Here is a 14584-nt window from a genome sequence, read left to right as displayed (position 1 = left end):
CACCACCACCCCCACCCCCACCCCCACCCCCACCCCCCACCATCCACCATCGCCGCCAATGCTGTCACTTTCTAATTGTCATTTTTGGCAACCATGGCCACATGATAGTGATGATGTGGTCAATTTAGGTGAGGTGGTCGACAACGGTGACAAGAGTTTTCTCATCAGAGCATTGGAGCGTGTATAATGATGAAATGATTCCCAACAATTTCAAAGGGGGAGATTGTTGTTTTCTGGTTGTCCTTGTTGGCAACCTCAACCACATGGCAGTGTGGTCATTTTAGTTGAGGCGGGCGGAAATGGTGATGTGGCAATGTACGGTCCTTTGATGAAATGACTGTGGTGTATGAAGTTTTGAAGTGATCTCGGTCATCCATGATAGGTGATGTGGATTTCTAGGCTAAAAGTGGTAAATTTGACCTATTTACACTTGGGAGCATTTTTGACATTGAAGATAATTTTTTTGGAAGACAAATCCTTCATGTAACAATATGAGTCTAATTTATTCTTTCCAACTCACCTAGTTTTGTCTCGCTTTGATATCGGATGAAGAAGTTACGATATCTATAATACTCAGGGGTAATTTGGTCTTTTTGTATGACTGAGTCTAATGATTCAGTCTTCTGAAAAAATTTTGGTTCTTTGAGTCATGATCGATACCCTTTTCATTTTGACTCAATCCGAAATCGCATGAATAAGTTATGATCATTTCTACGAGATCGGTCTCGAAAGTCCAAACCTGAATTGGGTATTTGCTCTCGGTGTAATAGGGGACTCAGGCCTATGGAGTCGAGGGTCTGGAGACCTCACCAACCCCTTCTAAATTATACCCAAAGGAGAGCCGTGAGTGGGTGTTTCCTGCTGACTGGCCTACAGTACTCTTCCGGACACTCGGCTTGGGCTTGGGCTCCGGCTCGACTAGATGACAAATGGACTAAAATCAGCTGCTCTTAAGCCCAACCACTCCCGCGCGTTCCATTTCCTCTCTCTGGTTCTGTCTCCTCTCGTCACCATAACCGAAACCCTCACGGGCCGGGCCTTACCTAAGCCTTTTAAAGGACAGGGGTCCCTCGCCGTGGTCGTCGGACGACCAGTACTGTACATCACTCTATGGATCTCGTCTAATCATTGTGAGTCTCTTTCTCTCTCTCCACACACACAGACACAACAGACAGGCACAGTCTCTCTTTCACACATTTTCTTTCGTAATCTCTTTCTCTTTCTTTACCAAAAGAAATCTCATTCTCTTGCTGATACACACTTTTTCTTTATAAATGGTTTTGGCATTTTGCGATTCAACTCTACATTGTGTATATCATCTACTTCTGAGAGGGATTTTGCTGTGTGATGCAATGGTTGTTGCTCTTCGTTGACTGTACGTGCTGTATGGGTCTTTATTTGTTTTCGAATTGAGGTGATACAGTAATCTCTGAGTGGTTTCCTTCTCCTCCCTCCATTATTAGTTGATATGGATTGGTGAGGGTTACTTATTGTGATTTGGAGCAGAGTTTCTTTCCTCGGGGGAGGGGATTATTGAAAATTTTAAAGGGTGTTTTATTTGGTTTTGTGTAGATTTTGTTGTGTGTTTATGCTTTTCTTCTTTACCTAGAATGTCTGAATTCAGTTTTGGCTTTCCCTGGAATTTTATGGGGCTCGAACTGGGCCTGGTATAATCCATTTGGGATTGGGAATGGTTTGGGTCACGGTATGGAATTATCTGTAAAACCAAATCGGCTGTCCAACTTATCCCAGTGCTAATCTGATCAATGCCGTGTGTGTTGTATATCCTTATATCCTATAGACTCAATGTTGTGTGTGGGTCTTGGGGGCCTTGGCTTTTGAGTAGGCGGAGAAACCAATCGAACTACTTGGGCAGCAAGTGTAGGAGAGATAAAAAAATATATGTAATGAAAAATATGAATAAACATGTACAAGTCCTGTAACTTAATTGGAAAAAAAGATATGAGTTATTTTTACCAGTATGAATTGGGTACAGTGAATATTCCATTTCTTGCATTCCCATTGCCTTACATGATGTGTCGAACAAGCGTCTGACACAGGTATAGCTCATAATTTAAAGTGTCCAGGTAACATATCTTATGAGAGTATATTAGAGAAATATGTAGTTTCATATACTGATATCTTCCCACTATAAGTGTTCTGTTGAGATCTTATATGTTTTGAAAATAATTTTAGTTGTGCTAACATTAGATTCATACAAAATCATGTACATTTGGTTGTGTTTTAGTTAATATTTTAATGTACATTTGGTTGTTTCTTTTTAATTGGATAATATATGAGAACTTTTAATATATATTTTTTTCTACGTTCACTTTTTAAATAAAAATATAAGGTGGGTTCCCCCCTCCCCCTTCATGTTCTCATCTGCGCATCTTTATGTTGATTAAAGTAATGAAATTTTTGTTTGACTGAAAATTGATGACAGTAATGTCAAAATTTCTGATAAGTGAATACTACTTCTATTGGGAATTTACTATCACTCCCCTACACTTGGGCTATATTTACTAAAACTCCCATACCTTTTACCTTTTTTGATACTCCCCTACTTTTGGACTTTTACATCTCTTTCTCCCCTGCTCTTTTTAAATACCCAGATTACCCCTCTTTTTCACCTGTACCTTATTAGACTTTTTTCAAATTGATTGGTTAAAAAATGACACTGTAGAAGGATGGCACAAATGAAGGGCATGGTTTAGGTATTAGGTATTGGATTGCCCAAATTAAGTAATCCGTGTCGGTATTGGTTAAGAACGATACAAAATCCAATATATATATATATATATATTTTTAATCCCTAAAACCATGTGTAGTAACCCTAACGGGGAAAGTTTGAACATTGAGATCGATACCGATCCGAATTAGTATTGATTGAGACCGATACCAATCCCATACCGATCAAAAGAATAGATTACTAAACTCGTGACGATGGATGAGAAAAAAAATTAATAAATAAACAATATCCTTGATGATGAATGAGTCAAAATAATAATAAAAAAACTAATAAATAAACAACATTTGTAAGTGCTCAATGCTAATGCTTTTAAAGAAAATTTAAAAAAGATAAAATAGAAAAATAACAATATGGGAGCCAAGGAGGAGTTTGAGTTTCAGCCAACAAAGCAACATTTGAGCCAAGTAATAATGGAAGGACAAGCCAATTGGCTGTTTTCTTGGATTAGTAAAAGCATGTTTTGAACCAATTTGAAAAAAGTTTAATAGGTTACAGGTGAAAAGGAGGGGTAATCTAGGTATTTAAAAAGAGCAAGGGACAAAGAGAAGTAGAAGTCCAAAAGCAGGGGAAAAAAAGTAAAAGGTAGGGAAGTTATAGTAAATATAGGCCAAGTGTAGGGAGTGATAGTAAATTCCCCTGCTTTTATAGCACCAAATGTACTACTCTACCAAAAACATGTACAACTTAAAAGTGTGAAAATGGCAATGTACCACTTGAGTTGTACATTCAACTTTGCAACTGCTATTTATAAATTGCCCTCTCAAGACTTATGACAGTATGCTAGTGTTAGTGTCTTGCATCATATTCATTCTCTTCGGAAACTTATATTTTGGTGATATATTTATGTACCTTATGAATAAATTTATTATTTTGATTGGCTTCAAAATTTACAGACATTATTGAGACCAAAGAACTACTCGGTTGGAGGAACAACTGAACTTGCTCTGTATCCTACACTTGCTGCCCCAGTAGTTCGATCAGTTCCGCCATATCCTACATTCGCCTGCTCAATAGCCAAGGCCCCCAACACCCATCCTTTCATTCATTACGTTCCTCTATGCAGCCGCTTAGTCCCTTGACTGTTGCTCAAATCAGTATGAAACCAAATTTGGTGATTAATGATACCAAATCCGGCACGTGGGGCAGGAGGAAACACCCATTTACCTCATTCAATTACTATCCTCCTTACGATCATCAAGTCCAGATTTTACTTTTGTGATGTTTCTGAATCTGAGAAACTAGCTAGGATATATACCATAATAATAAGATTCTGATCGTAATTTCAATATTTATGGTTTTAAGGGATGTTTCATGTCTTCTACTGCATTGGTACCGAGCCATGTTGTTCAGTATTGTGGTCTAGTGTGTTGGAATCAATCGAATTGAGTTGAAGTCTGTTTTCTTCCTTGTACTGGATTCTTTCTTTTCATTTACTTATCAACACTTTTGTGCAGTTTCTTCAACTGCCATCTTAGCACATTAAAAGTTGTTATTTGAGGAGAATAACTACTATGCCACTTGAAGAATGATGCATGATAATATCATCCCAAAGGATCATGAGAATTCTAATTTAGCTAGAAGAACATTGAATTGTCAGAGATTCAAAGAAGAGGTGGTCGTACTATTTTTCTGAAGATTAGTTTTCAAAATTTTTAAAATAGGTTAGCAGAGTTGAAATTCAGCACCTATCTCCACATGCTAGCAACTATATTAAAACTATCAACTTATTTTTTACCAACAGATGAGCAAGTAAGATAGTAGTTCTCTGTGAAAATACAAGTCCTGTAGAAGCCGTTATTGACATTACTGTAAAATTAGCAATTCTTATATCCATTCCAAAATCTTTCCTTTACTTTTCTAATAGTCTAAAGAAACACTTTATTTTTATATAAATTTGAATGACTGATGTAGATCGAAGCTTGAAGATGAAGAGAGAAACAAGAGCCAGAAAACACTGTTCACGTGAACAGTAACACATCAGAAAACACTGTTCACTTGAACAGTACATTGTGTCAAAATCTTCAATTTTTATTTCCTATTTAGTTTACTTTAATTAGTTTCCATTTTTTCTTATTGAGCTAGTTAGTTTCCTATTTTATTAGTCAAGGAAGTTTCTATTTTGTAGCTTAGGTTAGTTTCCTTTTTATCATTAGTTGTTAGTTTCTAATTTACTCTTACTTGGTTAGCAAGTTAGAAATTAAATTAGAAGGTTTTATTTCCAGCATTGGTTTCCTTTTTTATCATGTCTTTGTGTCCAGGCAATATAAGGTTATTTAAAGCCCATCAATTATAATGAGAAGACAGATTTGAGTTGAACAAAAAAAGATGGCTTATGCTGTTGTGCTGTGGGATGCAGTTGGGTAAGATGCCTAAATCTGAGGGTGAGATGCCCATTCCCTAATTCTTCTCCCCCCTTCTCAACCCTCCATCAAATTCTCTTTCTTTTCTTCTTTTCCTTTTATTTGTTTGTTGTGAGAGAGTGTTTGAGAGCAAGAACCAAGCCTATTGGAGGACATATTCTCTATTCAGCCAGAATTTCAGATCCTTCCTGGGATTAGGATCACTTATGCTTCTAGTTTTACATTAATGACAACCTCTGTTGCTGCTGTTGGTTGACTGTTGTTCGAAACAATATCTTCATTACCTTCTCATGGATCATTCTGTTATGGAATATAGAATTTCTTGATTTCAATCATGGTTGATGAATAACATTTGAAGAGGAACAAGGTATAGAAAGGATAGGGAACCAAATCAAATCTATGATTCTTGCCTTTTTGCAATACAGGTCAATGTGCTGTCCAAATGCTCTAATTTTTATTGGATCAATTTCAGTTGTTTTGGCCTTATTTTAACTTACTGACTAAATATGCACCTCTTATTCAGGTTGAATTGGTATCGTAACACTGTATAAGCCACCACCTGAGGTTTACTTTGTACATGTAATTTTCCTGCCTATAATGCAAACTTATTTATATTTTCCTTGCCTGTATTTGTGGTTCTGTAATTGATGAATCATGAAAGTTGGCTTCTCTAACTTTGGAGTCACTGAAAGCTTGTTTTTGCTGGCAGTGAGAACTTGCCATGGCACCTCGAGCTAGACGTAGAAAGGTCAAGCTTAATCTGTATTTCCACCTTTTTTTTTTTTCTCTAGTTTTTTAATTACTTATCTTTTTATATATCATCTTCCTCAAAATTTCTGTCACTGGGAAATGTTGCAGGTAGGTCTGACACGAATGGATGCAGCAACGGATGCTCTATGTCAACTAGGTTTTCCCAAGGTTTTAATCCGTGACACAGTGAAGTCACTCTTAAAGGTGTGGTATTATTATTTTTTTTTTTTTATGCATTTGATTGAACCTTTTTAATATCTTTAGTAAGTAATATGGATTTCTTTACAGGTTTATGGGGGAGACTCAGGGTGGGTTTTCATTGAAGAGGATACATACAAAGTAGTTATCGAGAAGATCTTGGAAAATGAGGAGAAATCTTTACCTGAGGTAATCTCTTTTGGTTAATGTTTTCTTATGTTTCTATGGTGGCAAGGTCCTGGAACTTCCAATATGTCAAGGCTTTCATTTTCTGTTAGACAATTAATTCACATGGTTTATTTGCACTGTTATATTGTTTCTTTTCTTGGCCTTGTCTTGTTTCTTTTGATTTTTGATTTTGATTTTTTATCATTCTGATGTACTGCCAGAAAGTTCAGTAAGTATCATCTGGTTGATGTGGAAAGGCATTTCGTTTGGAATGATATGGAGGGAAACAAAAAATATTGTCAGGTTGAGTGGGAGCAGGTCACTTACTCCAATGATAGAGGTCTAGGTGTTAGACCTTTCTGACCAATGAACTGAGCCCTCTTGTGTTATGGCTGTGGAGTTTTGGAAGGAGAAAGGTGATAGCATACAAATATGAGGAAATAACGAACGGAAATGTCTTATGGTGAATTGAGCCTATGGTATAAGCATTTGGAAAATTTGGAAAGTCAGACTGAAGGGTGTGCAGCCATTGTGAAAGGGCTACATATTAACTGAAATGTTAAGGGGACCCAAGGTCAATCATCTAGAGGGTCCCTCAACTTGGATTGGGCCTCATAGGAATAAAAACGTTCATTAAAAAGAGGCGATGAGATAGGAGATACCATATGGTGCAATGCAATTGGGGTTTCCGCTAAATAGCTGACTGTGGGATCCTCCAATCTTTCCTCAAAAACTAACAATAGAGAAAAATGTGGTGAGGTTTTGGACTGATACATGTTGCTAGGATCAGCCCCTTTGCATGCAATTTCTGAAGCTGTGCATAATAGCAACTCATGAAATGCTTTTGCAATCTTAATATTAGAAGTCTTAAGAGTGGCTGAGGTATTGCGTGGGATGATTTTTTGGGAAAAGTGCTTGTATATTGAAGGATTAAAAGTAAATGAAAATGGACCTTCTGAATCCCATGTGAATCCCATCTGGAACATGCAGATGGTACAATATATTATCTTTCTTAGTCCAAAACTACAAGTAGAAAGTCTGGAGTGATTCTGAGATGAAGCTTCTTCAAGGTGGAGAAATTATTTGACTAAATTTTTTTTTTGATTAGGGTGGGAAATGTGGAAGAGGAAGTGCTGATTGAAGGAGCCAGTAGGTTGGATTGTGTTGAAGGTCAGATACCCTTCAATTGTTTGGTGATTCCAATTGGGTCACATCCAATATCTACTATGCTGTGGGATCTGATTTTAGAAGGATGAAGAAAAGACTTGCAGGTTGGAAAGGACATTTCTTTCTATCGGAGGGAGGGTGACTATTGTTCATAGTGCCCTTGCAAGTGTGATGTCCTTGCTTTTAGCCCTATTTATGTGACAAACAAAATGAAGAAGTTAAAAAAAGGAGTTCTTATGGGAGGGAGGGAAAACTAGAGATGAAAAGAATGAGCATCAGCTAGTGAAGAATAAGTAGCATGGATGAAGGGGAGAGGTGCATCCGGAGTGTTGTGCGAGCAATGCATTCCTCTTAAGCTTAAAGGAAAGTTCTATAGGACTGTTGTAAGACCGGCTTTGACGTATGGGGCGGACTGTTGGGCACTCAAGAAGCGTAACATAGATAAGCTGAGTGTAGCAGAGATGAGGATGTTGAGATGGATGCGTGGCAAAACTAGGAGAGACAGAGAGAGAGAGAATGAAATGACTGGGTTAGAGCTAATATGGGAGCTGCCCCAATTTATGACAAGCACAGAGAATGTCGTTTAAGGTTGTATGACCATGTTCAACGGAGGCCTTGGGATGCCCTAGTGAGGAGTGATTAGATCCAGATGGAAGGAGCTGAAAGAGCTAGGGGCAGGCCTAAAATGACCATAGATAATCATAGTTGTTAAGGCGTTGCCAAGGTGTTGGTAAGGCAATACCTAGGTGCTAAGGCGGTTCCAAGAGGGTAAAGCAGCAGGCCGCTTTAGTTGTAGTTCATAAGGCGACCGGCTTAACCAATAAGGCGCTATAAGGCGTCGCTTAATGCGCCTTATGTCAAAGGCGGCCACCTTATGTATAAAAATAACTTGATTTTAAAACTGATTTACATAGATTCCAAATATTATTTCTTGATTGGCAAGTATATGAAGAAGAATACACTTGAGATGCATGGGATCAAGGCTATTAAAATTAAAGTCCAAAACTCAACCAAAAGAAAAACACGATTCACAATTTCACATGCACAAATGCTAGGGTTTCTCAAGGGTTTACTAGCCGACGGCGAGCCTTCCTCCTTCGTTTCTTACTATGGCGGCAAGGATTCTTCTCTGGCGGCCTCTGGCGAAGCTTCATACCGCCTCACTAGGTATGTTGTATTTTTTTTTTTCTCATCTTCTTTCTTCATTCTTCATGCTACGGTGACTGGTGAGAGCTGTTTTTTATTTTTTCTTTCTTCTTCATACTTCTTCGTCCTACGATGAGAGCTCAGTGCTCTACTTGTTTTTTCTTTTCTTTTCTTCTTTCTTCTCCATTCTTTCTTCCTTTTTTACAAATGGACATGGAGGTCTTAAGGAACTAACTCCTAAGGCCAATTTTTATGAAGTTATATGAATTCTGAATTCCGCCATTACTTTCTTTTTCTGTCCCTTACTTTATATTTCTTTTCCTGCATGTTTCTCTCAATTCAACAAGTGACTGGAGTTCTATCTTCTCCCTTCTTCTCTCAAAATACTTGTATATTTTAAGTCTTCTTTTCTTTATATTTATAATTTCATTTCATAATTATGTATTTATATTATAGGTTGATAAGTTATGATGATGATTGATGATTGATGAAGATGAACTTAGTTTTTTCACTTTATTGATTTGTTCTATCGATGAATATCTTACATTGGTATGAAGTATGAACCTTTAATATTTATTTAGCATATGAGTAGTAGGATTCAACTAAGATTTGAGTCAAATAGAATGGTTTTATAAAAAATAACACAGGAAGGCTTTATTCACTAAGGCTACGCCTTATGCCCGCCTTATCGCCAAAATGCTCCGAACGACCCTCAAATGCCGCAGTCGCCTCACCGCCTTAATAATCTTGATAGATAATGCTATAAGGAATGGCATGCTGAAGGCAGAAGCTAGGTCTCAACCCTAGTATAACTTCAAACAAAGCTGTTTAGAGGGCAAAGATACATGTAGCTGACCACTTTTAGGTGGGATGTCTCTATGGTGTTGCATCGTTGCTTTCCTTTCAGTTTTTTTACCCTTCCTGGATCTATGTAGCGGATCCCATGTAGTTGGGAAAAGGCTGAGTTGTTATTGTTGTTGTGAAGTGGAAATGGTGTGCAAGCCTAAAAACGATATGGTTTGTGTTTCATAGTGATTACCTAAAATGGACTGGGCATTGCTTATGTAGTGGTTATCAAGGTTTAACTTGAAAACTCCAGCCCTTTGGTAAGAGTTGATATCAGCAAAAATGGTGTTTCTTGTCTTGGGTGGGACTTAAGGATGCCTGGAGGGGTCACATGGATGTATGCATGGAAAATATCATTAACCAGTATGAGAAGTCCATGGGAAACATTTACAGGGTAGAAAGGGGAGACGATGAAATTTTGGGAAGATAGGTCTAAAGGGGACGTAAGATTGAGAAACTAGTTGATGCAATTCAGTTTGAGAAGAAGGATCAGACCAGCTCATGGTTCTGCTGGTTCTGGTTTGTTTTCGTCAAAAGGGCTGGATGTCTACCAGCTTATTTCCTAGCATGTGTGGTCATAGTTCAAGTCAAGCATGCTTTAAGAAGACCAGATCTTGCGTGGGCTACCTTTGTTAGAAGATTGAGTATTGCTGGTAGTTTCTATTTTTTCTGTTGGAAGATTATGTGTGGAGCTTGAAGCTCTGCTGGAATATTCTCCTAGTGACTACCTTTAATTCTAGTTTCTATTTTGTTATAGATTCTTAGTTGTTAAGTCAATAGCTACCTGGGAGTTACTATTTTGGTTATTTCCTTTTTATGTAATAGCAGTAAGATCTTCCTTTTAGAGGAGTTGCTACTGTAGTACTATCCCACACACATATAAAAACAAGGGAGAACAACCTCCATCGATTTTGGCTTTACTATTTTGTGTCTGCTTCATTGTGAAGTTGATGGCTACTGTGGTGAAGAAGCACCAACTCATTGGTGGTGAATCCTTGGATTGGGACTGGTGGTGATGCCTTTCCCGCAGGCCTTGGTGGTGAAGCCAGGTCATATTCCTCCTTCCTTCTTCTCATTCTTTCTTTTATTGTTGTATCAGTTCCAACAAATAACTTCTCTCTATCATGGCCTATCATTGGTTGAATTCTAAACCTTCCTTTGTGTCTTATTCTTATTTCTTATTTCTTATTTTATCCATGTTGCTATTACTTACATATTTTCTGCTGATTTTCTTAGTTTTCCTATCCTGCAATTTGTTTTGCTCCATTCTAGTTGCAGGAACTTCATGCTTTCACTCCTTCCATCCAGCCATTAGATGGGCTTTCTTTTTGAAGTTGTTTTCCCTACCATCCATACTACCTTTGACCAGAATTTGGGAGGCATCTGACCAACAATTTGAGTTATTGCTTCCCTTATGAGTTACTAAATTCTGTTTTATTTTACTTTATTATTATTATTTTTTTAAAGTTTCTACTTTCTGCTCACTCTTGTTTCTCCTAATCTAACTATCAGTTTGCCTTGATATATTAGACACATTCCACCTATTAGGACCTTATTCAACCATAGTTTAAACCCATCGGTTGGGTGGATTGAGAGATATAATCCTATCAAATTTTCTACCTAATGTTCTTAGTTTTGGTTCATTGTGGTTCTGGTTTTCTAATGGATTTTCTGGTGTTTGTCTCTTAAGCCTAGTAAACCTCATCATTTGGTGTCAGAGATATGGCCCACAACCCTCTCAACCACCAAGCACTGATGATGACCAAAATCAATTATTGAGGTACACAACTAACCCAATGCGTCTCTAGCCATCCAGCTGGTCAGTTTTGTCCTATGCTGGTTCTCCACAGCTGACCATCGGACCAGCATAGCAGCCCCTTCTCTGGTTCAGTTTCGCTACTTCGGAACTAGACCAGATTGGCCATCGAAACAGCATCCCTATGAGCTGTTTTACTTCAGTTTTGGTCCCAGATTGAAGTTTCCAGAGGCTTTCCTTGCTGCCCACCGATCCAGCCTTCAACAGCAGTTTGAGTCTCTATTTCCTCTCCTGAAAGCTGTCATACAGCTGTCCCCTTGCCTCAATGTTTTGACTAGTCAAAGTATCAGTTGAAGAGTGTGGAAGAAGCCCTCTAGAAGTCTATCCAACTGTCCCACAAATTGGAAATTAGAAGCTTCAAGGAGTCCAGCAGCAGCCATCGATCTTAGCAATATAGCTTAGGATTTTGTTTCCTTTTTTAGCATTGGCTTGATTGCCAAGTCAAGTATGGTTGTTAGTAGCTGTTAGGCTACTTAGGAGTTTCTATTTTGAGATTTGCTTGGTTAACAAGTAGCTTATTTAGGAGAATTTAGCTAGTTTCTATTTTATGTCAGTTTCCTTTTTCAGTTTTGTTTCTAATTTGTAAGGCTATACCTAGCTTAGTTAAAAAGACCTTTGTAATCAATTTCAGTTTTGATTGAATGAAGTTTATTTGAAATGGCTATATGCTGTTTTGCTGTGGGATTAAGTTGGTTGAGAGGCCCTAGGTGAGATGCCAAAAATTTGAGGGGTGAGATGCCCAAAAACTATCCTTCTTCCCCCTTCTCAACCCTCCATCAAATTTTTTTTTTCTTGTTTAATTGCTGTGATAAAGTGTGATTGATCATTGATCGAAGACTCAACAGCCTTCTGTTGTTGGTGATCAAAGACCAGTCCACAAGCCAAGATTGACCAGCCTTATGTCAGGGTTTTGAGGTAGATTGACCAAGGTCAGATATCCCCAACCAGCAGGTCATCTTCAAGCCCTTTTGGGGTTTCCTTCCAGCCCCCAAAGGGCCCACTTGATCCAAGTTTGGTGGCCAACTGAGCTCCCTATCACTTGTTCTTGAAGGTTAGCCTAAGTTTCTATTTTGGGAGTCATTCTCAGATCTCCCAAACCTGAGATCAGATTGCAAAGCCCGTTGGAGGATTTGATCAGCACCACAAGAGGAGCATTCCCTCAAAATTTGAGCTCCATCAGAGCCTTCTACAGCCAACAGCCGGCCTCCTACTATTTCAGCCAGATTTGAACTTTTGTTCAAAATCTGATTTCATATTTGAACTCGTGAGATCTTAATTGGGGTTGGGTAGTTCCTACCTCGCCTTACGTCAAGAAGCTTGGGCATATTGCAAAATTTTGTCCTTTGCAATAAAAGTTGGATGCAATGGTTACGATAACTATTGAGGACGATGACGTGGAGGTGAACAAGGCAACAAGCCATACCAACTTAATGGTGATGCTGGATATGGTTATGAGGGTGGTGAGGAAATCCAAAGTGGCAATCTTATATGGCTTGATACCATAGTTGTTATGGCGCCAAGGCGAACCAAGGCGGTGGAGGGTTGTCTATGCGCTTAGGTGAGAAGGCGCCCGCCTTAAGGCGAACAAGTGTTATTTTTTATTTTTCCTATTTTCTAACATTATTTAGTCAGTTATATATACCTTGTATCATAAAAAATCAAGATTAAGCCACTTCAAGTCATTAAAAATCAACATTTAGCCACATCAAATAATAAAAAATTAACATTAAGTCATATTAAGTTATAAAAAATCAACATTTAGAGAAATGCTCTTATTCTATAATAAGTTTGACTAGTCAAATGATTTTATTTTTACATGAGACTTTTTGTATTAGTTATAACATAAAACCAGCTTTCTAACAAGTCTAAGATTACTTAAATTTGAGTTGCAATGACAAAGTTATGCTTCAGTCAAACTTATTTTTAAGTGCGCGAATACTGTTAAAATCGCCTGAATGAAAATAATTTTATGAATGTAAAAAAAAAATATTATTTTACCAGACTTTTGGTTTATAACAATGTTTTAACATGATAGAATTTATAAAATTTTCATAATTGAGAAAAACCCTAGCATTTAAAAGTTGAAAATCGTCCCTATATCCAAAATCCAGTTTTTGTTCTTGGATTGGGGGGTTGACTTTTTATCCTTTTGGAATTTGATTTTTAAACTATTTTTATTGGATTCAAATAGGGGGTATTTTCTTATTTATGAATAATATCTTAAGTAAATGAAATAATAAATATTAAAAACACAAAAGACGACATGCAGTGCAACAAGGCGGCTGTGGCCTAGGCCCCAGGCAAACCGCCTGGACGCATTGACAACTATACTTGATACTACCACTAACTCTAAGGAAGAGAACGAAACTGAAGAGGACAGGGAACTTGGTACTAGTACAAAGATTGAGGTGGAGGTGACACTATAGTTTCGGAAGATTCTATGGAAAACACCCATAATAGATGGAGTTGAGCCTGAGGTGGAGCATGTTGAATTTGTGATCATAGTTTTTAAGGCGGTAAGGCGACAGAGGCATTTGAGGGTCTTTCGGAGCGCCTTAGAGATAAGGCGGGCATAAAGCGTCGCCTTAGAGATAAGGCGGGCATAAAGCGTCGCCTTATTGACTAAAGCGTTTCTGTGTAATTTTTTTTTCAACCAATCTATTTGGCTCAAATCCTAGTTGAATCCTATTACTCATATGTTAAATAAATATTAAAATTTCATATTCATACCAATGTAAGATATTCATCAAAAAAACAAATCAATAAAGTGAATAAACTAAGTCATCTTCATCAATCATCAATCATCAATCATCAATCATATTAACATATAATATAAATACATAATTATGAAACAAAATTATAAATATAAAGAAAAGAAGACAGAAAAAAATGCAAGTATTTATTATACTTACCTCTATGATGCCAAAATGAGTGCCTAAGCCCTAAGGTCATCCACTATATTTCTACTCCTGTCAAAGAAGAATGAAGCTCACCGCTGCCGGGGCAAGCTCACTCTGTCGGAGCAAAATGATGGTCGCTTAGATCAGTGGTTCTTCCTTGTTCCTTGATTCATTCTCAAAGCCCTTTCTTAAAACCCTTGACAAAATCCAAATCCTATTTGTGAATCGTGTTTTTGTTTTATTTGTTTTGGTTATTTTTAGTGGAGTAAAGCTGATCCCATACATCTCAAGTGTTAACAAAACCGTACACCTAAAAAATCTATATTTGGAATCTTCATCAAGTAATTTTAAAATATGTTTAAAAAAAAAAAAAAAAAAAAAACCCATAAGGCGCCACTTCACGTAAGGCGGAGCATTGCTTTACCATCTCTAGACCTCATCAGCGCCAAGGCGTTGGTAAGGCGACACCTTGAGGATTTCA

General features: G+C 37.6%; 1 protein-coding gene across 5 annotated transcripts in view; it reads left to right on the top strand.

Annotated features, from left to right (window-relative positions):
* The first annotated feature begins 962 nt into the window (after positions 1 to 962).
* LOC122058159 overlaps positions 963 to 14584 on the top strand; it is a 42262-nt gene continuing 28640 nt past the window's right edge. The window contains exons 1-5 of one of the 5 annotated variants that reach the window (XM_042620679.1): positions 963 to 1130; positions 5636 to 5691; positions 5822 to 5860; positions 5971 to 6066; positions 6151 to 6249. In XM_042620679.1, coding sequence (XP_042476613.1) covers positions 5834 to 5860; positions 5971 to 6066; positions 6151 to 6249 — 222 coding nt within the window. In that variant the 5' untranslated portion in view covers positions 963 to 1130; positions 5636 to 5691; positions 5822 to 5833. Of the gene's footprint in view, positions 1131 to 1159; positions 1415 to 5232; positions 5538 to 5635; positions 5692 to 5821; positions 5861 to 5970; positions 6067 to 6150; positions 6250 to 14584 lie in introns of those variants that run through there. The other 4 variants (XM_042620681.1, XM_042620680.1, XM_042620682.1 and 1 more) reach the window with 4 other exon arrangements.

The sequence above is a fragment of the Macadamia integrifolia genome, chromosome 12 (genome assembly GCF_013358625.1).
Source record: "Macadamia integrifolia cultivar HAES 741 chromosome 12, SCU_Mint_v3, whole genome shotgun sequence".
Taxonomy (NCBI): Eukaryota; Viridiplantae; Streptophyta; class Magnoliopsida; order Proteales; family Proteaceae; genus Macadamia; species Macadamia integrifolia.
The sequence above is the reverse complement of the archived record's forward strand: the minus strand, read 5'-3'. Positions and strand labels throughout refer to the sequence as shown.